Below are 23,588 nucleotides of genomic sequence, written 5' to 3'. Positions count from 1 at the left end.
TTTCAAAAGACAGCCCTGCAACAGCAACTTCAGCTAATCCCCCTGAATTGAATAAATGGAAAAAGATTGATGGATGGATGGATGTTTGAAAAGGCACCAAGAACACAAACATGGTGGTGAGGTCTTTGCCATGGTCTCCCCACCCTCCCCTTCCAGATTCCCTCTCATCTGAAAGAGGGGGGAAAGAAAACTATTACAGGATAAATTTAAATCGCAGAGCCCCTGTGACATTATTAACAGACATAATGGATAATACCATCATTACTTCCCATAAAGAAACATGCAAATTTGTTTTTACTTGACCAGTACTTGACTTTGATTAATTAACTCCTTCATGTGGCCAGTATTTGCAGATGTCTACAGAGCTCCAGCCAGACCATGAAACCACAGCTGATAGTCAGCCCTTTTTTAGCCCTCAGATCTCAGCATAATGTACAATTGATGGTTGCTATAAAAGTATATGGCAAAGCTAAAGGCAAGAATGCAACTGGACTGTAGTATGGCTAAACTTAATTTGACTTACAAAGGACTATGGGGGATTTTTTTAAACCATTATAATAGTAGAGTTTCACCAGCATGCCAGTATTGCCAACATACCACTTTTAGGTAATTGAGTCTATGCACCTTTCCTTTGAAAGGACACTGCCAGGAATACCTGCCACTTTGCTTCCTTACCGCTTTCCTCTTTACCCTCATTGCACTAAGATCTCATTATTTGACAGGGAACTTTGCGGCTCCAGCATCAGGAAACAATAGTATTTCTGTTCATAGAGACAGATACCCACAGCACTATAAAACACTTTATATGAGGGATATAAAAGACCTCTTATAGACCGATTTCTTACAAAAACCAATAAAGTGTATTCTGTTGAATTATTCGACGAATGTCAAAGTGTTGTAATTGCGGAGCTGCTGTGGTTTCTACACAAGTTTTATGCAACTTTCAAGTGCTGTCGGAACTGTCACATGAGTCGAGCAACTAACCAGAAAACATTCGCAGAAAATAACAGGGATATTGGGGATTGTTTGACATGATTATATTATCCAGTTTTAAGCAAGTTACCTTAACTCCAATCTGCAATCATATCAAGAATTCGATATTAGCCATATAAGTATTCTTTAAAACATTCTGGTGTTTTCAGTCACAGAATAGGATTGTCTCCCCTCGGCGAAAATGATCTGTGTTTAGACAACTGACTACAACCCAACCTGTTAAAGGAATCTCTAGGTGATTAACCTATATTAACCTACATGTGGCATAGCTATTTTTTTCAGTAGCTCCCTTGAGGGGTCACTACAACAAATCGTCTGCCCCCATCTCGCCCTATCTTGGCATTCTCCTCTCTCACAACAATCCTCTGCATATCCTCCTTCACTACATTCACGAACCTCCTATGACCTTGTCCAAACTATCCCAGATCCACATTCAACTTGACCTCCTGACTTCTTGTAAGCGCCACCGTCTCCAAACTACACATAACAGCAGGTCTCCTTTCAGTCTTGCTGCTATGCTTCTGTCACAAATAACCCCTCTTCAGCTATGCCAGCTACCGCCACCAAGATAAATCATTTGATATACCCTATATAATTAATTATGGCGCATTTACAACAGACAACGTACTGAATATTCAACCAACTTTAATATTTGGAAGGACACAAACCCGCAAAATTTCGACAGTCTAAAATCGGAGCCTGAGATGAGGTCCCTGAACGCAGCACACACAGAGCGCTCGGGTGTGACGTAGAGCGCAATCAGGGCTGCTGAGGCAGACTCGGAGCTGAACTCACTCCACATTTTACGGAGCGCTGTCAGCGCTGCGCGGAGCTACTGAGCGAGTGTGTGTGTGTGTTTGAAGGGGAAAGCGCTTTTAATCCCCTGAACTTTCCGAGAATAAAAGAAGAAACCCCGGGGAGCGCACGGAGCGGACCGTGGCACATGGAAACGCTATGCAGCTGGAGAGACGGCGGTGGACTTTATCGTAGTTTCACTCAAGAGGAGGCTAAGTGAGGCGAGATAAACATGCTCACCCCGATGCTGGCCTCCTTGCTGCCGCTTTTCCTTCTCTTTAGGATTTCTTTCTGCCAATACTCAAGCGACCAGTGCAGCTGGAAGGGCAGGTGAGGGCTACAGACTTTTTCCCCCTTTTAACTGAATGTATTTTGAACGTCAAACTAAACTGCTAAATAAGAAAAAGCGAGGATGTGAGCAAACATGAAAGCTGCTGGTGGCGACCTGAAATGACTGTGACTGAAACTCAAGACACCGCGGTGATGTGGGAAGCAGGCGGCAGGGTTAGACGATAAATTAAAGCAAAGTTAGCCCCTATGTTGGCTGTAGGAAATAAAAGATTTGTGTACTTTGTGATATAAGTTAAGAAACTACAGTATTTTTTTGTGTGTGAAAAGTGTAGTAATGTCAGAGACACGTGTGTTTGGGGTTGTTTTGGACATGAATGACACGATGGTTCAGCCACAGATTTTAATAACATGATGGGAGTACTTTGGAGTATAAAAATACCATGTTTATGACATCCCACACACAAATCGCCTTTTTAAAAATTTATTTATCCTTTTTACTTCTGTTTTATCCGCCCCCCCCCCCCCCCCCCCCAAAAAGTGTGGGGGGATATATGCACACACTTATAGGCTCAAGATATTAAAGGTAGCCACACAGAGATGTATGATTGATAAATGTCAGGAAATGAAGCATGCACTGGAAAGTTTCACCTCCCATCAAACATCTGCTGAAATCTGTTTTGCACTTCAGAGCTGCGCCTTAAATAAGTGTGGTTTTTGTTTTTTTGTTGTTGTTTTTTTCATCATCCTGCAGTCAGGAGGGGCTGCCCATACTTTTGAGCTTTCCACCAATAATCTGTTGTTCATTAGGCAGAGTCTTGACTAATCTCCTTTAATTGCCTGCAGAAGTGATGAAGTTAGAAAGGACTTAATTAGAGGCATGCTGAGGAGAGCCTGGTTATGGGGCTGCAGAGGCATATGCTCAGCATGTGCCGCGGGTTCCTTTTGAGATCTATGGCAAATTTTGAATTTCAGCATCTCATTTTCAGGAAACTAGGCGTTTCTCCTCCGGAGTCAAACCGCTAGCTTGGCATGCGTATGCTGGTAGACTGCTGATGGCTTCCTGCCTCAGGCTTTGCCACAGAATGACTGACAGAGCCGGAGTTTTCAAACCCCGACCAGGCATTAAGTTCTGGAGGGAGTCATTTGGTCATGCTGGCGCCAGAGGCCGAAGTGCTGCCCGGACAAGTCTCTTCCAGTCTCTTTGGTGGCTTGAAAGCAAGGGGAGGTTCGGTGCGTGACCTGCATTTGCACTTGCATGCTGCAGTCCCAGCTACTGTTGCTGCTGTTGTCTGCCCAGAAGCCCCTGTGTCCCTCCATTCATCCATTTCTGCCTCCAAACCCTTCCCAAAGGCAGCTTGCCAGTGGTGCGTTTTGCCAAAGCGCTGGGCGGAACAATGCGGTACGGGGAGTGTGTGTTGGGAGCTGAGGTCATTTTGGCTGCTCCGGCTCGTGACTGGTCATGCAGCCAGTCTTGCGCACGGCCTTAATAATGCTTCAGGAGGAATGTGGTTTAATGTCCTTTGGGTCTGCCAGAGGTCTTCAACTTGGTCAGTTAATTCAGGCTATAAATGCCCCCAAAATCATTTTTAGATTAGTGAATAAGTCTCTTTATTCCTTATTTGGGTAAAGGGGGTTTGAAAAAAAAATTAAAGCTTTCCAGAGGAATGCCACTTTTATTGCAGCTTGTTTGATATGTTGTGCCTTTTTTTCCTTTCTTTATCCAGCGGTCTGACCCATGAAGGCCACACCAGGGATGTGGAGCAGGTGTACCTACGTTGCTCCCAAGGCTCTCTAGAGTGGCTTTATCCCACAGGGGCCATCATCGTCAACCTCCGACCCAACATGGTCTCTCCCGCCACCGCTCGGCTCTCTGTCTGCATTAAACCCTCCGCCGAGTCCAGCGGCACCAACATCTACCTGGACCGCAACGGCAAGCTGAGGTTACTGCTGCCTGAGCAGGACCAGGCTCAGGGCAAGGTGCACTGCTTCGGCATTCAGGAAGGGGCGCTCTTTATTGAGGCTGTCCCCCACATGGACATCAGTCGGCGGATTACGGCGTTCCAGTACGAGCTGGTCAGCGACAGGCACAAGGCGGGGCCGCACTTGCTCGGTGGTAAGATGCATCTTTGACATCTTTAGTGATACCCCTGAAAACTGCTTCTTCTTTGATCTGTGTAGCTCCTATAAAGGACTTACTTTAGATTCCCTCTAGAACTGAGTTCCTTTGTGCTCTGTCCCTGTGGTGCGCATCGAGCACTAAATGCAGCCATCTACTGGTGGAAACTTTCATTAAGTTGGACTCTAATAGTAGGAAACTCAACATTTGCTCCAGCATGCTGCAAATACTACAGCCAAAGACTTTTTTTTTTCTAGTAGCATTGTGTTTACATTAACGATTTTTTTTCTTTTGGGGGGGGGTTTCTTGTCAGACTCATATTTTCACTGTGAGGATTAAAATGTCAAAATCGGCTTTTAAACTTTAGTTTTTCGGGATAAAACGTTAACCTCTCAGCTCATTTTCCAAACATTCTGACTTGATTTGACTCGAACGTCGCACTGTAAGCTTCTATTGTTTTCCTTTTTTTCTTCTTCTTCTTTTTTTTTGCCTGGCTTGTGTGTGGAGGGGCACAGTCAAACAGAGGGCCTCCAATGAAAAACAGTCGTGTATTTTCACGCTGCGTACCTGCCAAACCTGCACATTTTCAAGCTGTGCAGCTATGTTTTTTTTTTTTCTTCTTTTCCACCTAAAGCAAAATATGAGCAGTATCAGGCCCACATCTGTTTTTACGGCTCTCTGGGTTCACATATTCACATCCTGCGTCATTATCTGGCACAGCAGACAGAAACAGACAGAGAGAGGGTTAAACGTAGAGTAGGAGTTGTTTTGACCACATTAGCTCGCTCGGCTCAGCTCTGTAGTATAATCTGCTGCTGTAATGTGGCCTGAGATAGGGCTGGGATGATTCACAAAGACACTGGTCTCGTGTCATCTGAAGCCTGGGGTCACAGATTGATTGCGGCGGCTCCTCCTCCTTCTTTTTTTCTTTTTCTTTTTTCTTGTTTCTTCCTTTCCTCTTCTCTCTGACCTACTGTGCTGGGATTGAGTTGCTCACCATCAAATTGGAATGTATCTCCAACCAGATGTTGGGAGGAACTTCTAGGACCATATAGGCTTGTATTTCCCTTGCTGTCACTCCCTTAACCTCCCTTTCAGCTCGCTTGACTTATTCTCCCTTTTCCTGTCCTCAGCCTCACTATTTCCTACCTCTTAATTTTCTTTCTTGCCTATTTGTCATTCTCGTATTTTTCCTTTTCGTTCCTCTCCCTTCATATTACCTCCCCTTCCCCTTCCTAGTCGTTTGAAGTGGGTTTCGTCTCTGCTGAGCGGTATTAGCAAGTTGTGCTCCATTACAGTGGAATGCATCTGGTCCCAGATGTTTCAGGGACACTCTAATGTGCCCCTCCACTCCCTCCTTTACCACTCCTCCCATCCCTCATCCCTCTGTGCTCCTGTGAAGTGGTTCTGATCAGAGTGGCGCTGCATGTGCAGAGGGCCAGAAAGAGATGCTGACTCGGTTCTCAGCCCATTCCTGCGGTTCTATTTCATGTTTGACTTCCTTGGAGAAAAACATTAAAAAAAAAGAGAGGAAAAAAAAAACACTGCATGGTTTAGTCCTCGGTGCTCTGCCTGATGCTATGGCAGTACGCAGGCTCACTTCAAAGTGAGTTTGCACTCTGCTCTGGGCGAGGTTGGTCTCTATGAAGTCTTGGCTCTCCAGCTGCTACTAAGCCATCCAAGCTTGTGGCTGTTTGACCCTTGAGCTCTCTTTAGTGATGTCGCAGTGCCTTGTGTTGCTACACTAGCTGACCTCAAAGATCCCTCACCTCTGTACACTCATCATCAGACAAGCCAGCTAAAAATAAGGTTAAGCTGCGCTCCTAAATATGACCAAGGGTGAACATCACCGCTTTGGCAAGAAGTCTTATTAGATGTAATTGCACACACCAAATTAATATTTATGCTCAGTTTTATGACTGGTTAGGTTAGGGTGCTTTCCAGCGCACCGGGCCCACCTGAGTTAACATTATTTAAACATTCTTCCACTTATTTTGTGGTCAGACGACTGCTCCTTCCTCACCCTCAACCCACTGCTGACTAGACAGTCCTCTTTTTGCTCCCACTCCTCCTCCTATCCCCACCTGCTTCAGAGTACTACTAAGGAAAACCAAAGCAGGTCTAGGGGTTAATAATGGTTAGGCCAGCCACAGGACCACCTGAGTCAACTAATCACGGAGTTGACTGCTCTCATTAAGGGCCCTTTCTCCTGCTATAAAACAGTCTGGAGGAGGGGGCAGGCTGAGTTGCTGCTATGCAGACCCCAATCAAAGGTGAAATGGTGCCTGGAGCAGACTTTTAAATAATTGATGTGGGCTATTGTATTTAATTCACTTTTTCTTTTTGGAAACTAAATTACTTGCACTTTAATTGTCCTGTGCCTGTGTAATGCAAGATGTGTGTGAAATAGGCAAAATCTATCCTCTGTTTGCTTCTTCTGAAGGCGGGCTTTCTTTGTAAGCCCCCCTTGATGTTATAGTTGCAGTCTAAGTAGGCCTGCAGGAGTGCTGTGAGAGCTCAGGTCAGATGTAACCTCTACTAGTTTTACTGTTCTTATACCCGTCATCTGGTCCTTGTTTGTCATGGGGTGTCAAGGGGTTCCTGTTTTGGCAAGGGAAGCTGACTGAACAGCTCCCAGGAGCATTAGACATGCACACACACACACTCTTAGCTTTTTGAGTTGTGCTTACTATCAGCAGCGTGCCTCTGTCTGGTGTATAACTCTGAGCTCAGCTGAATCCTGGTCTCTCATTTCTAAATAAATATTCATTTGTCAGAATGGAAATGACTGTGACCCTAATTGTCTGTATGTGAGGAACACTTAGTCAAACACGGCCACAGATGTGTGTTTACTGTAAATCTGTGGGCCTGTTAACACGATTTTTATCACGCCACATGCATTTTTATTTATTTTTTTTTATTTGCACACCATTTTTCTCTGAACTCATCCACCCTTTTTCTTTATTTCCACATAGCGTCCTGTCAGCCCTGCAGTGACACTGAAGTGCTTCTAGCTGTCTGCACAAGTGACTTTGGTAAGTGCTGTTTTGAAGAATTATAGGCTTCCTGCTTCCTGCTGTTGCATGGTTGGCGTAGATGTCCAATAAAAACACCACCGTTTGAAATATTGCTGTTACCAGTCTCTAAATCCCATCTTCCTGCTCGGTTTTTCCAGTGGCACGAGGCAGCATTAGGAAGGTGGATCAGGAGGAGGAGCACTCATCTGTCACTGTGGAGATCAGTCACCTTTACAGACAGAAAACCCACGTCTTTGTATCTGGGGGTGTGAGGGTACGGAGCTGGACTGGCCGTATCAAAATGCCCCTTCAGTGTGGGGTGAGGTCCGGTGAGGGGGAGTTTCTGTTCACTGGGGCCGTGAGGTTTGGGGAAGCCTGGATGGGCTGCGCCCCACGCTACAAAGACTTCCTGCGGTTGTATCATGAAGCACAGCAGCAGGGCACCAACCCCTGTCACGTGGACACTAACTGAGCAGGTCGTCTGCCCACAGTTGGAGATGGAACAAGCCCTCAGTAACTGAGGAGACTGGCCCAGTGGCCCAGAGCCCCTCTCCTCTCCTGCTGCGCCGTGACTCTTTGGAGACAATGACTGGAGCTGCTGGATGTTGCCAAGCAGCGTGCTAGCCGAACGCCGGTGATGCAACGTGGAATGTGTTCAGACCGCCTTTCTCACGCACGAGGAATCGCAAACTTTTAAATGTAGCAGACCCCATTTGGTGTTTATGTGTATAAAATGTGAATGAATATTGTACATTTTGAAGCTCTGTGTGCTTTGTTCAAAATCAAAACGAAAACAAAAAAAACTTGATGTACAGTTCTGAATTTATTTCTTATGACAGATGTATAAAATGAAAGACTCTTATTTTGTTTAAAAATTTATTGCAGTTTAAAACCTGAATTATTTTTTTCAGGTTGTACAATTGTTTAAAAAAAAAAAAAAAAAAGAAACCAAAAAGTTTTTTTGTTTTTTTTTGCCACTGAGAAGAATAAAAACTTTTATTCCCATGTGCATGCTTACATGTGTGATGTTTGCATACTCTTCGTGTATACAGATGTGCAGAGCAGTGTGTGTGTGTATTAAAGTGGGTGTTGTGGCAGATTTTAGACAAAAGTATTAGTAATCGGAAGATAATTATTTAACTACTTTGTTGACTCATGATTTAACTTAAGCTTTTATTTCTAATTTTATATTTTAGATAAAACTATGGTGGCCTGGAGGTCCAAAACAAATACAAAACACAAAGGAATGAAAAGCAAAGCAACATTTGAGAAAACAAAATAGTAAGGACTTTTTTTTTTTATTTAAAGAAGTGTATCAATATCTAATCTTAAAAAAAACAAAACCAAATTATTAGAAAATAACCCTCATTGATAATATTCAATCATTTTGGCCATAATGAACCTAATATAGGGACACAATAGTGCTCTGAGCCTAAATGCTGCAATTTTAAAGAAACATGGTGGGTTGAAGTAGCTCAAACAATATTCACAAAGATGTTAAAGAGAGTTTCATTTTCACCTGATTCTCCATTGGAATGAAAACACAGTCATACGATGTGCATTAGCCTCTTCACCTCAGCCTTGAGCTGAGACTCTGCCAGGGGTACAGAGAGATTGATATCAGAGAGTTGGGGTGGATTCCTCTGCACTGGTTCCTGTGGTGATGGGGTGGCTGTGTGTCAAGGTCAATGTGAAAGGCCCCTTTGTTCCAGCGCAGCAGTCTAGTATGGGAGAGACGACTGAAGACAAACCTGAATACAACCCTGTGACGGGGCACGCAGCATAAAGTCGCTCTCTCCGACCACGCTAATTTTGAATGACGTGCACAACTCTGCTCAGGCTCCACATTTAAATGAAACCCTTTCATTTTCATCACCTCTAAATAAAACACGAAGAATCAGAATATTGGAACTTGTAGCTGTGGAGCACCAGCTGATGCAGCCTGTGAGCCAAGCCTGTTGAGATGACATCCAGTTCATGGCCAAGGTTCCTTTTGTCTGACTTTTCACTTTAAACGGAAATGTACCTAGAATGTCTTTCAGTAAGGTGCCCCACACGGACAATAGCTTTTCCAGACAGCACTGCCCATTGAAATGAATGTCTGGATTCCAGCTAAAAAGCCAGAGGTCCTGGAATTGCTCACTGGGAAATGCAAACAGAGTTTCTATGGTAATGATTCCTTACTGTGAACATTTTTTTGCTCTGGCTTTAAGACCAGGAGCCATGGAGTTAGAGGAGCAGGAGGAAGAGGAGGGTAAGTGGGTATTGTTTGACTGCTGGGTCCTTCACTGGTTCTCAAAAGAACCCTCTCTCCTTTCTCTCGGGCCAAACGGCATTTTCACTTCAGGTAACAAACACACAGAGTGTTCAGGTGTTTCCTGTGCACACTTATATCTCTACATGACTGCTGTGTTGTGTACCCTTTATTAAATTTCATATAAGTATCTATACCAGGCAAGCTGTACACATCCTGTGTTTTATGAGGCTATTTTCAGAGTTTGTATAATTTGGAATGGATTTTTTCTTTCTTTCTTTCTTTCTTTCTTTCTTTCTTTCTTATACACATTGTTTCTTATCCTTTAAAAGCTAAACAATTAATTAAAGGGGAAAAATCACAGATTAACCAATATCAGGCCAGGGTGCAAAGTTCCACAGGATGGCTTAAATCAAAAAAGTGTTTGATTATACATTACTGAAGCAGCTTTGCAAAAAAAAAAAAAAAGAAAGAAAAGAAAAAAAGCTATCAACAATATAAATACAATTATGATGATCATCGTGTATATTTTCCAGTCAGTGTAGCCAGCTGGTGAGCAGTTCTTCAGAGGCTCTCGTGTCACGAGGGCGTGCATTCAATTAATGCATTGCACACATGCAATCGGTTAAACCTTCATGGGCGAGGTCAGATTTTGTTGTATTACCAGTTGAGAAGGATCAGTCTCGACCAGACATAAATATGTGGAGCCATTGTGCTGTCTGCGTGATTCAGCCAGAAGTCACTGCATGGTCATCTTGTGGGTGGAATTTTTTTAAAAAGAAGGAAAAAAAAACTGCTGTTGAAACTGCAGCCAGGGTGCAAAGTCAGAAGGAAAGTTAAAGAGCAGGAGAACCCCTGCAGTAGGATGAGGCCGAGTTTCTGAGTTTCGTGTAGTGGTTAATATTTCGGTGCCTCTTTGGGAAGTGCTGGAATGTGGGGAATGTGTTGACTTCACACACACATGCATGCGCGGCAACCCCCAACACACCGCCGCCTTGATTAGCCGGAATCAATAAAGTCTCTGTGGTTTTTCTGTTTGCATGGATGTGTGTGTGCGTGTGTGTGCTAGTGTGTTAGTGTGTATGCCTCCACTGTGCACGTGGCTCTAACCCCAGCACACATAAACACACCGCCCCAGTGGCCAGATAGCTGCCACCCACACTGAGCCACAACTTACTCTGCAGCTGCAGTCCCAACGCCTCCAAGCTGACACAAATCTGCCGTGACACTTCTGTAATGCAGTGACATGTACATGGTGAACATAGTTTATACGATTTTAAATCCATTTTAAATTTGCCCTTTTTTCTGTTTATTAGTCATGTGGAATATTATTATGCCTTTTATATTGTTTAGTGTTCATTGTATTTGATGAGGCAGAACTGACTTCAGTTTATGGATTGTAGATGTATGTTTATTATACAAAATTACAGCTCAGCTCTGTGTTTTCTAAAATTGTACATTTGTTTCGACTGCCTTGTTTTTGACAGCTGGCTTTGCTGGATGGGTTTTCCTTCTCTACTAACTACTTTAAAATGCTGCTCCATAGTAAATATACTGCACTTATATAGTGGTTTTCTACTCCATTCTTCCTGCAAGGTTCATTCACCCTTTCACACACACATTTTTACAAGAACTTTTTTTTTCTGTGCCTAACCATTTTGCCTAACATTCACACAAACACTCACACTCGGATGGAAGCGTCAGGGGCAGCTCGGTGTTCAGTATGTTGCCCAAGGATGCTTCAGCATGCAAACTAGAGACACCAGGGATCGAACCACCTTCTGGTTAGTAGACGACCAGCTCTACCTCCTGAGCCCCAGCTGCCCCAATGTCAGGTAATTTTTATCTTCTTTGAAAATTTCTTCTTCAGTGATTATTTGAGTGGAATATTTATCATGTTGGAAAATTTACCTTGTGCTGTTCATCAATCTCCTTTTCATCGTATCTTACAAAATTGAATCTGTGCCGTGAGCTCTGGTTTTCCTCGTGGACACTGCACAGGTTGACTTCTGGTGTGCCTGAGAATTCATCTCTTCAGTGCAAGGTTACATGAATCAAGAAATGTGTGTGTGGCTGCTTTCAAGGATATCTGATAGTTTATGTTTAACATAGTTGTGTCTTACTGCTTCATTTATGATGTCTCTCATCTTTCTGAAATCTCACAGTTCAGTTTCTGACTTGTTTAGACAGTTCCTTTATATGTGCCATAGAGGTAACACAGATCATCAACTAACCAGAGGTTGGTGGTTTGATCCCTGGCACTCCAGTCTCCATACCAAAGTATCCTTGGGCAATACACTGAAGTCTGAGTTGCCCCTTTTTCACTGACTCATTCACATAAGTGTGAATGTTAGATAGAAAGCACATAGATGTAGTAAAAAAGTGATTGTATGAGTGGGTGGATGTTGTGTAAAGCACTTTTATGTAAGTGCTTTCATGTATTTAGTCTAAATTGCATTTGTACTCACTGTTCTTGCAGTGGTCACAGTGGCACAAAGGTTCTACTTTAGGGGTCCTTTTTGACAAACATACGGCCTGCGGTCCAGAACCTGCCCACCAACTGAACTAATCTGGCCCACTCAATTTGAAAAACGTGGAAATTTCAAAGCACAAAGTTTATACTTTTAACTGTATTTTCATTAAAGTCTTTGTATTGATAAAGAAAGAACCCGTGGCCTGTCAGATGACAAAGAAACAAACAAAAATAAAAAAGTTATTTTGTAATTGTCAGTATTCAGTTTAAATTTATCTTTTTTTCACTATTTACAATAGATTTTTATTTGTTACACAGTAAAAAAAAAAATCTGTGAATTTACTGATAATTTATTTCACTTTTTAGTAAATAAAGTCCATTTTCCCCACAGTGTAAGCCCAGAGAGCCACACTGCAGCCTGCTACTGCAGCATTTCTTCATTATGTGGAAAAACTGAGACATATTGCTAAACACATGCTTCGTCTTTTTAAAGATATCCCAGGGACTGTATGTGTACTTAAACATATTTTACATGTTAGCACTTAAACTAAGGGAAGCAGGTTTTTTAATAGCTTGTTGGGCAATAGCCTTACTGTTCCAGCGCACTTCAGATGAAACCGGGCTGTATGTGGCCCCCTGTAAACGAGTTCTCACTCCTGGTCTAACCTGTTTGCTTATATTGATGAACAGAATAAATTGCTCAGTTTTGCTGCACTCTGCATTGTTGTGCATGATTGTAATCCCACTTCAAGACACAGAAATGAAACCTTAGAAAAAGGGGTTCAACAAGCTGTTAAAGCCCCTCCCTGCATGATTATTAATCCCCAGTGGGTCATGAGTTTCCCAGTCATAAAATTCCTTGCAGTCACCTCCCCCAACAAGGCCGCATGGCAGGATTAAAGACTAGGGTGTTGGGTGTCTATAGCAAAATGCAACTGCAGGGTCAGAGCATGGCCCTGCATGTCTCAGTATCAGGTATCAAAGAGGATTGGGAAATAACGTGTTCCAACGTACTAAATGTGTAGTATGCATTAAGCAAACCAGACGCTGTCTTCATCAGATGGTTTGGAGATCACCGTAGGTTAGTTTTGGCTGATGGTAGCCTGTCAAGACAAGGTTTCGCTCCATCTTCTAGTTGGCAGACAAGTTTTGGGATCACATCCAGACTAAAATACAGAGTAGCACTGGCCAAAGTCTGCTGATGAAAATAGAGTTCATGCATGTGATAGAAAAACGCCAGACTGCTATGTTTTATCATGTAGATGACTCCCTCTTGGCTGATGTCTGTATTATGACTAATTATTTCTGTTTGTGTGAATGGTGATTTAGTGCTGCAGTCTGCTCCTACAAGACAGCCTTTTGTCCTAAACCGTCCTCTTTCTCAATGAGTGACTGTGCGGCTGCTGTCAGCTCACATGGGTCCCAGAGGCAGCGTCGAGGTGCCCCGTTCCCTCGGCAAACATGCCAGTGTCCTCCAGAGTGGGGGGTCCCGCTGCAAGGAGCAACTCTGAGTTCCCCCCACAATGCTCGGCGGCCCAATAAGGGAGCAGATTTTGGCTCGGAGGACGTCAAGCAAACATGCAGCAAATGGCACTTTTATTTGCTTGCCGTCACATCCCCTCCCCCAGCGACCTTCATTTACTGGGATCCACAGTGCCATTTCCAGCAGCCCCATGGCAACAGCAGGACTTGTCAACAGGGGTACAACTTTCTCATGATGTCACCGTGCTGTGAACGATTTGCAGCCCCTAGAAAGTTGATGAAACTCCCTGAACTGATATTTTCTTGCAAACACAAAACAACACAAGCTTTGGATTTATAGATATGAAGCTTCACTTTGAACTGGCTAGAAGGAGCATGTTTTGCATCAAGTTAATAAGAACATGGTCCTGCTTTCTTTCATTTAATGATGCGATACATTGTAACTGGAACATTATAGAAATATTCACAGATCTGAATGACAAAAGCCCATCCTGTCGTTACACCTACCCTGACTTAATCTTGCCGTTGAATGAGCGTGTTGTTGTGTGCTCTATACAACCTGTCATTCATCAGCACTTGCTTCTTTTCTAATTGTGATAATGTGACCTGCTCAGGCCCCATTGCTCGCAGGCCTGTCAGATGCATCGGTCAGAGAGGAAGATCTCCTGTTTGCACAGCCCAGTGAGCACCAGTTGCTTTGCCCTGTTGGTTGACTCCTCCTTGGTAACCGGGCCAACCCACTTTGACCTCTGACCAGAGCTGTGGCCTTTGGATAGGTGGAGAAAAAAAAAGGTTCCTGCTTAAATTCAGCCATTAAATTCTGGAGTAGACGGGGCCATGCCCTCTAGCCTCCAAAGGAAACACACATTTTAGGGCATTGTAGCATGACAAAGATCATCAGCCCATGGTGGCGCAAGTGCAGAGCGTGATAGATTGCGTAATTGAACATGTGACATTTGATGGATGTCCAAATGAGGGCTATAATAGGTTGTGTGAAGGATAGGTAGGAAGTGAACACTTAGATTTTTACACAGGAGCGGATGTGAGCTGTTTGCTCTGAGGACAGAATGATGGATCGATTCTGAATGGGGGACAACGGCATAGGTGCATCCTCCCTGTGTTTAATATACAAACATTACTGTTTGTCCAGACAGCGAGACAGTTTCTGAAGCTAACACAATTCAGAGTAATATGTCAACAACACTGAACAAACCAAGAAATGAATGTGGCAAAAGTCACATTTAGCGAGGTAACAAATAAACATGTTTCCACCCTCATCGACTTATGCTCCATTGCTACTATTTGTGTCAAACAATAGCAATAACCATGCCAAAGTCCTTGGATCCAAGGTTTCTATAATACTGTGCAAAATTGCGTAGCCACCCCTTCTTTTCTTTTTTGTTTTTAAGGAGCCACACTTTATTGTAATATTTTAAAGTGTTCTTGAGTTATAACAGTTCTCCAGGCTTGTAGTTTTTTGTTGGAGATCAAATCCTTTTTCATTCATTTTCAAGCCAGTCCTTGTACCTGACTATTTGAAGCCACTTAACGTTGGTCTATGACGTGTTTAAGCATAAAAAGGCACCAATCTCAAAAGTCCAACCAGTGTTGTGTCTACATATAAAAGGCAACTTAGGAAAATTGCATTTTAAAGCACTTTGTTGCTAACAGCCTGTTGCAAAACAACTAATTCTTCCCTAATTTTCAAACTTAATCTACAACTAATGATCATTTTTTGTTTGTTTCTCTGGTTTTTTTTTTTGCATTTTTGCCACCCAAAAATGATTCCCAAACAGCTACGTTAAAAAATTGAAGAAACTGTAAAAGTGGCAGGCCTAAAAAATATCTGCAGTCAATGAACTATATCTGAAAGTGATTTTCTTAAGAAATAGGAAAAGAACTGAAGCATCAGATTCACAATGACTTCATTTTTCAGAATGAGAAAAACAAGATACTGAATAACAAAGGTCAAACCTAATATTAACTTTGAGGTTTGTTAGAATTGTACAAGAATTGTCTTTTTTATTTATAGAATTGATATGATTGTCCTATATGCTGTATTTTGACCTGTTTGCACGTTTCAATACATGGCTGCTCGTATTTTCACATTTACAATATAAAGAAAGGAGGGGTGACTCAAGACTTTTGGACAGCACTCTGGATGTTTAAGATATTTTCTTTTGACACCAAGATTATGTCCTCCAATTCATCTTGGCTCAGTTTTTTAATACACATTGTTGTTGAAACATGTTATACTCTGTATTCTAGGTAACACGCCACAAGGGAGCAGAGGGATTTCATTAAAATCATTACTGGCTGTAAAACAGTGTGCCGAGTCCTGAGCCGTGGCAACAGTTAATAAGCAGACAAGTGTTGGCAACAGCTGAATGGTCAGCTGGGAAAAGAATGGCTGAGGCAAGGGAAAGTATAACTACAGGGGGTCATGCACTCACACTTGCATATGTGTGTAGCTGTTTCACATAGTAGCTTAGCACAGGTGACTCCCACTGACCATTAATCACAGTCGGGGAACCTGTTGTGTTGCACTGCAGAGCAGAAAAATAAGAACACAGAGTTACAGACTGAGAGGGGATAAAACACATATGTTTGTGGTCTCATTTATCAACAGAAAAAAAAAAGAAGCCTGTTTTTGTTTTTCCCCCTGCTTTGTTTTTGCCAACAATTTATCCCCACAGACTTTTTTCAGACTGTTTCACTTTCCTTCTCTTTTTCAGTCTCACTCTTTGGTATCTACTCCAGAAAGCTGTGTCGAGGCTGTATGCACAGGTGGCGGCACCGTCACGTCGAGTTTGCCCAGTCGCAGACTGAAGAGACGAGCGCTGGTGTGACATCCTGTGTAGATTTTGGGAGGATTATCACCGCTCCACTGTGGAATGTCTTACTGGGAGAAATCAGAGTGGACTGATGAGGCCACGGGAGCCCACTCTGCTAAAAATGTGAAGCTGGCTGAAGATTTCCATTTCTAGTTTTTGAAGGCCGAAACGTTAATCTTACTCTTCATTTTATCTTTAAATTGAATCGTTTTAACATATTTGTTCAATATTCAGGAGAAGACAGACCGCGGTTTCCATATATTAGAAGTCTGGTTTGATTCCCAGCTCCTCCAGTCAACACGTCAAAGTGGGTGACTGTGGCTCTGAGAGCTTTGAGTGGTCGAGTTAGACTAGAAGCATAAATGCAGTCTGCTTACCATTTTTTGTTGCTTTCTGTTTAGAATTAAAATCCTCACGAATCTCCTTTTATTGTGCAATCTATCTGCATGCAATTTTGCCAGTCTTATATTACTGTTTGGCATTACTCTTTAAGTCAATGAAAAGAATTGCTGACGCTCACCGTACTGTTAAGGATCACACTCTTTAGGGACCCATACTACATGTTACCTCTTATACAAGTAGTTGCAAATTTTAAAATCACTTGTATGCAGATGGCATCCAGCTGTTCTGCTCTTTCCCACCTAACCAGATTTCTAAACTTGCAGATCTAAAGACATATTAGGCTGCCATCAAGTGTTGGCTAAAAGCTCATTTTCCACAGTTACATTTCTGACTAAACAGTAGCTCAGATATTTCATCCCAAAGATCAAACAATACCTCGGATCTGCGAGATCTTCTGTAGATTAAAATCTTGTGTAACACTGGGGGTTATCTTGGACAGTTAGCTGCCTTTAAGGCTTTCATGTCAGGAAGCTGACTTGATCTTTTCATCTCAGGGACACTGCTGAGATAAGATGAATTGTTTCCAAGGTGGAATTGGAGAAATTGTTCATGCTCCTATGTCGTGAAAAATCATCTTTAGATCAGTTGCAGTCTGTCTAAAATGCAGCTAGGGATTTCATCTCTCTCATATTTTAGAGTATCTTCACTCTGCTTCCTCTTAGCTTTGGAGTTCTTGTTTTAATTCTCAAAGCTTTGAATGGTTAAGACACCACAGACCTTCTCCAAACTTTTACTGACCTACTCTTCCAAGTTGTTTGTTACGTCTTTGGAGCGCAGGTTACTGCTGGTGCCTCGTAATTATTTTATGCTTAAGGCATTCTTTTGGTCATGTGTGTTCCTTAATATATATGTTTTGTTTTCCTTTTGTGTATCCTTTTTAGGTGTCAAGCACCTTGTGACCTTGTCTGTAAAAGGTGCTTTATAAATGTACTTGAATTACTCGTAGAGGTTTGCCAACAGTTGGCCATGGTTGAGAAAATGTCCTGATTTCATAGTAAAATAGGCTTAAACAGGCAAAAACACTGGTACAGCAATGTTTTTACTCTTTGTTTCATGGCTGAACTCCGTGGGCTTGACTCGCTTGATTATGCTTTTTCAGCCCAATGTCGCCCCCTGCAGGTTCCTCTTAATGCAGCAGCTTTCTGTCCTTAGACAATGATAGTGTCGAGGTTGGGGTACATTCCCGTACTTATCGCCATTAAGCCTGCAGTGATGGACCGAGTTACATACAACATTAAGCCACAAACCAAAGCCATAATAATAGTGCAGTGAGAGCACAGAAAGCAGGCTTTATGTTTAAAGTCTCTCTCCAGTCCCAGGGAGACTGCTCATATTTCCATCTGTGGTGAAATGTGGATTTATACTGTAGTCATAACAAAGCCTGAACAAGACTGACACTGCATAATAAAAGGGTTGGATGATCATTTCTTCTGCAGACATCGCTGTCCACAAACTGATGGATTGCTTGACTCTGTCTAATGTAACAGTGTATAGCATGTACTCATACATCGAGGCATTACCTAGCTACACACAGAAGTAAATATACAACGAGGAAGAGCTGCGTCTGCCTTTCTGATGCGGAAAACTGACAAAGACGAGGCATTGCGGGTTCCCCAAAGGCAACACCGACCCCACGAAAGAGGGAAACTGTACTCTTCTTTCTGCTGAGTGTGACTTGGCCGAGTGTGTGCTTAAAAACTGTATCCACAAGGGTCGAGTTTTCAGTGAGAGCCGGGCGATATTTCATACCAAATTTAGAAAGAAAACACAGTCAAAGGTATCAAGTTGAGTTCATGACGCCTGGGAAGAAATCCTGTAATAAAATAACAGTTGTTTGCCTGCGAGGGATCTGAGAGGTTGTTTATAATGGGTCTGTGAACACTGATGAACTTTGACGCTATTTGATGACCACAAAAAACAAGACAGAGGAGCCACGATTTCAGGATTTAATTACGCCAAGTTACAAAGAAATAAAACACACGATGCTTTCATTTCTTGAGAAGTTGATATACAGACTTATAGACAGATCTTTCCTCAGCATATGGAATTTAGATAGTGTGGTGAATTTACAGATCAGCAATGGGCTTGTGTGGCCAATAAGGATGCTTTTCTTTGTCCAGCTTTGTTTCTGGGAATGTGTCATTCAGGTCTTCAATCGTCATCTGGTCAAATGGGATCATGTTCTTGAATTTTTCCAGCTGGGAAAGGAAGAAGAGATGATCAGGAAAAAGAAAAAAAACATGGCTCTAATAAACCCTACTAGGGCTTAAGTGGAAATGTCTCCGAAGATTTTTCTCTCCTTCAGAATAAAATGTGCTGCCAATTTTCCAAGAACACCCGATACTCAGAAGGGCTGGGTGCTACTGAATATCCACCTGAATCTGATACATACAGAGTGAAGAAGAAAGAAGAGCAGCTTATGCAAATGTTCTTAGTGTGCACAGCATCATTGACAATCTGAATCGATGTACATAGGGAGATTTGTTGTTGATTGCCAATTTATTTAATATTCCTCTACCTCTGAATGCGTGCCAAGTGTGGCTGTCAGAGTTGGTGGAGACACGTATACAGGAGCCTCACACAGTTGGTACCTCTGGGAGTAAAAGTGTTGAGGCGGGAGCGGAGGCTGCCAGTGCAACTCGGATAAATACTATAATGATTACAGAGTATCTGAAGCCTGCCCTTCGCCTCAAACAGGTGGAGCTCCAAACGACCTTTTCTGCTAATTACTTCTGTGACGTTAACGCTCTGCGCCCCAGTGCACTTTATCTGCAGTCACCTGTTGTCTCGGGTGTGGCAAATGTTTTCTGGACCCCTGAGGCAAGTGAAAATCCCGTCATCGCTTCCTGTGTTTCCGCTCCAGCTCCTGACAGACTGCTGCCAGGTACTAACACCTAATGCAAAACCTTAAAAACCAAGTCAAGTCCAGTAGGTGCTATTGGAAAATAGCCTGATGTTTGAGCTTAAGGGAAGATTGTGTTGCAAAAGTTAAATTTCACTTAAAAAAAAAAAAAAACACTCCAAAAATAACAAATGAAAAGTTTAAGGCTTACCTCTTTTTCATACTGAGCGATACGAGCCTTGGATGCTTCAACGTAGGCAGAGGCTGTTTTGTTCTGGAAGACAAGTAAACATAAATGGCTCACTAACTGCTGTAAACTAATACTGAAAAGACTCATTCATGTGCATGTTCATTATCCGTGATTATGTTGTGCTTGAAAATTTTTTTTTTTTTCAAAATTAAACTTTGGATTTTGTCCTTCGCAGCTTTATGTTCAGGATGGGACACACATTCTTATATCCACCATCTTCAAACAGAGGCACTCACCGCTTCCTCCTCCTGACCATTTATAACTGTTGTCTGAGTGTCTACAGGCTCCGGGACCTTCAAGGCACCGAACTGCGGGACACATCAAATATAAGATTTATACATTCAAGTAACTGGAAAAAAGGCCACAAGTATGCAAAATACACAAAGCACAGCTGCTGTTTTGCCTAATTTTTTCCCAGTATTTTAAAGCAATGGTTCAAATGTTTCTAACCCCTGTTAAAAACTGTAACTAAACTGAATCTGGCTGCTGTTTTGGTTGAAACTTTAAAAAAATGCTGGAAAAAAATAGTGCAAATTAAAATGCATGATTATTTTGCCAAAAGCCTGTAACTGGAAAATATCATTAATATTAATATGATGTTAACATTTCTTCATTAAAGCTATTGTAGAGGCACTACAACCCCGATTCTAAAAATGTTGGGACGCTGTTTAAAATGTAAACAAGAACAGAATGCAAATCATATTTCATTTGCAATTCGTTGCTAATAAAACATCTCATTTTGTAACTAATTAGGTTAATTGGCAACAGGTCAGTTGCATGCTTGGTTATATAAAAAGCAGCTTAGATAGGCAGAATCTCAAAAGGAAAGGTGGGCAGAGGTTTACCCATCAACAGACATAATAACAAGAATGGAAAAACATTATCGTCCCAAAATTCCACCAACTGGTCTCTCGTTGTTGCACAGTGGTAAAACACGATAATTGTAATATTTTTATTAAAAGTGGTAGATTTTTCATATTTGACATGTTTCAAACACATTTCTAGGTTTTACTATGAATAAAAAATGAGTTTATGAGATTTACAAATCATTGCATTCTATGTTTATTTGCATGTTGCGTGGGGTCCCAACTTCTTTTGAATCGGTACATTTAGGGCAGGCTTACCTTCTTTTCAAACTCATCCACCATGCCTGCTTTAGCCACAACAGATCTGTAGTAGCTCCAGTCAATAGCAGGAGGTTTCTCGGGTAGAGAGGTGAGTCTGTGAACACACAACAGCTAACTTACTGTCATCACAATGCATGTAAACAGACAAGACATGACAGAAAAGCCCCTATTGACAAAATCTGTACACTTTCATAGGTGTATTCTGGGCATACTCAGCATACAATGCCAATAACAGATTCAGAAATGGTCTAAATAAGGTTAATTACAGTTAACTAAATACTAAGAAATAATACCAAACATGTATGACACGGGTGGCAAAGAAGAGCATGCTGGTGACTTCACATTAGGCTATTTTATGGGTGCAATGCGCCTGTGTCAAATGCTGGAGCAGGGTTTGAAGACTGAATACACACTTGGCAGCGATGGCATCACTTCGTGTCTTCAGGTTGTTGAACATGGTCCTCTGGTTGGGCGGCACCCTCTCTGCGAAAGCCGCCCAGTCAATGGCCTTCAGCGCAGCTCGTCTCCCAGCCATGTTTAGGAATGTGTGAGCTGAAGGGGACAACAAGGCCGGAGACCGGTGTTTCAGATTAACTGGTGTTGGTAAAACAGACAACGCAGGGACTGAAGCTGTCACAATTTCAGCTTTAAATTTGGATTCCTGTGCTGGCTGCTTTTAATGCAACACTTCAGTCATCAGAAAGATACTAAACAAAATCTGAAAACAAATAAATGTATTCCATAAAAAGTTTATACTGGTTTTCATAAGAAACATATTTACATTTGCTTGACTCATTTAAACATTCTTCTCCTGAAAGTGAAACTCCTAAAAATACTTCTGTTCCCAACTTTCAGGTGACAAACTTACACTGAGGCCATTTAGTAAATCCAGCAGCTTTTTAACGTCAAAAGAAGGCTCTGCGCTGCTGCAGACATTAGTAAATCTGACCCTAAATGTCCTTCCTTCTTTAAAATGCCAGCCTTTGTAATGAAGGGATATTTTTCACAGGCTTTTTCATTTAAATCACCCCATAAAACAACGGGGTTAGAACGCATTGAGGCGTTTTGTAGTCCATCTTCTGCATATTGTAGTTTCAACACGGCGGACATCCGGAGTCACATCGTTATGGAGAGACAAGTGTAAGGCTGTTCTCTTTTCCTAAGTCCTGAGAAATTCTCCTATCCACTTTTCCTTGTAAGATTTTAGGAAAAGAGATTAGGACTAGGATACAGGAGGTACTTTCGGAAAGCATTCCAGGTGTAGGTGTGTCACAGGTTAACCGGGTTGACTGTCACAATGACAGCGTAACATGGGCTGACACCCACTCTGGGTGCAGATACGTGTATGTGTAATAGTTGCAGTGATGACCAATCTCACATCAAAGAAAGTGTTCGGGAATATTTAAAATATCCTGGTATGTTTAAAACACATTGAGCTGATCATTGTCTAAAAATGGAGAATGAACACTAAGCATACAGCTGCCCATGTTAGACTGACTGGGTGAACAGCATCATGCAGGGAAACCCGAAAGTCGGTGAGGCTAATCGGTGATGTCATAGGGAAAATATCGGCTTGTGATTTATGTTACAGAAACACAAAGGTGCGCGACCGGACAGAAGGCTTTTTAATATTTATTTATTTGTTTTTAATTAAAATAATGTAATTGTTGTCTGAAGATAATTTCCATACTGATTATCACCTTACAATCATTAACGATGCTGCTTTAACTTTCTGGGTAAATTATTGCTCAGTGAGAGCGATTAAAGGGTTGATTTTCTTCACAGATTATTTTTTATTTATTATTGTTGTTCTTATTAAAATGTCCCATCAGCACACTTATGTTATACAGCTAACGCAATGTGCCTTCAGTCTAATGAACTTAAAACGTAGCTAAACATTAGCAGCATAAGCATCCCGAGGATAACACGCAGTAAACACAGTTTCTACGTTGCTGTCGTTTTATAACATTTTGTGAACAACTTTGAATAATTTGTCCAAGATTAGACTCTGGCAATTAGTTTTAAGCCTTGTTTTGATAAATCTGAACTTCATGTACATACCAATTCCACAGGGACAGACCACCGACAGGAAGCGGAAGACTGTTTTCTTCTTCTTCTTCTACATTTTTTATCGGCGGTTGGCAAACAACTGAAAGGTGCATTACCGCCAACAACTGGTATGGAGTGTTGGTGGCGGGACCACAACTGCTACATTAGGTTGTCCGGCTGTGTTCTTTGAGGCGTCTGTATATATTTGAACATGATTATAATATTGGTCAATGTAAGCCTGTACTGTATGAGAGTTTAAAATAAATGCCTTATCCTTATTCTTCTTGTCCAACAATGTTAAGTCTACTGTGGCATCAGGAAGTATCCATGGAGGTATTGCTGGCAACGGTACTCTTTGACTAATTATTAACTGATCCAGTTTAAATTCTGTTGCTCGTCTTCCCACAATCCATCCAAAGTTCTTCGTTTCCATCCTTTCTTTCTCCCAGCAAGGTTTGAGTACTTCATGTGTTGGGTGATCCTGTCCGTGGCCCTGTAGATTTGCCCATTAATTAAGTATGAGCTGTTCTCTTCTCATTCCTAATGGGATCTCTCCCATCTTGACCTGTAAAGCTGCTGTTGGAGTTGTTTTAAATGCACCTGTGCAAAGTCTTAGTGCCTGATACTGAATATGGTCTAACTTTACCAGAGTTGTGTCTGCTG

The 23,588-nt window shown here is 42.0% G+C and overlaps 2 protein-coding genes across 3 annotated transcripts; one reads left to right on the top strand and one right to left on the bottom strand.

The window, feature by feature from the left end:
- The first annotated feature begins 1,722 nt into the window (after positions 1–1,722).
- On the top strand, positions 1,723–8,219 carry metrnla (meteorin like, glial cell differentiation regulator a). 2 transcript variants are annotated; one of them, XM_003442116.5, is made up of 4 exons: positions 1,723–2,118; positions 3,804–4,192; positions 7,171–7,230; positions 7,371–8,219. In XM_003442116.5, the coding sequence occupies exons 1-4, from the start codon at positions 2,021–2,023 to the stop codon at positions 7,682–7,684; spliced, it is 861 nt and encodes a 286-aa protein (XP_003442164.1). In that variant the 5' UTR covers positions 1,723–2,020; the 3' UTR covers positions 7,685–8,219. The 2 variants fall into 2 exon arrangements, with proteins under 2 accessions (XP_003442164.1, XP_005468710.1); XM_005468653.4 differs by lacking the exon at positions 1,723–2,118 and adding an exon at positions 2,988–3,626.
- Positions 8,220–18,589: 10,370 nt separating this feature from the next.
- On the bottom strand, positions 18,590–23,090 carry atp5pd (ATP synthase peripheral stalk subunit d). Its single transcript, XM_003442117.3, has 6 exons — positions 22,938–23,090; positions 21,290–21,428; positions 20,874–20,970; positions 19,986–20,057; positions 19,711–19,773; positions 18,590–18,855 (listed from the first exon to the last, which is right to left on the bottom strand). The coding sequence occupies exons 2-6, from the start codon at positions 21,409–21,411 to the stop codon at positions 18,724–18,726; spliced, it is 486 nt and encodes a 161-aa protein (XP_003442165.1). The 5' UTR covers positions 21,412–21,428; positions 22,938–23,090; the 3' UTR covers positions 18,590–18,723.
- Positions 23,091–23,588: the final 498 nt, after the last annotated feature.

The sequence above is a fragment of the Oreochromis niloticus genome, linkage group LG4 (assembly GCF_001858045.2).
Source record: "Oreochromis niloticus isolate F11D_XX linkage group LG4, O_niloticus_UMD_NMBU, whole genome shotgun sequence".
Classification (NCBI taxonomy): domain Eukaryota; kingdom Metazoa; phylum Chordata; class Actinopteri; order Cichliformes; family Cichlidae; genus Oreochromis; species Oreochromis niloticus.
The sequence above is the reverse complement of the archived record's forward strand: the minus strand, read 5'-3'. Positions and strand labels throughout refer to the sequence as shown.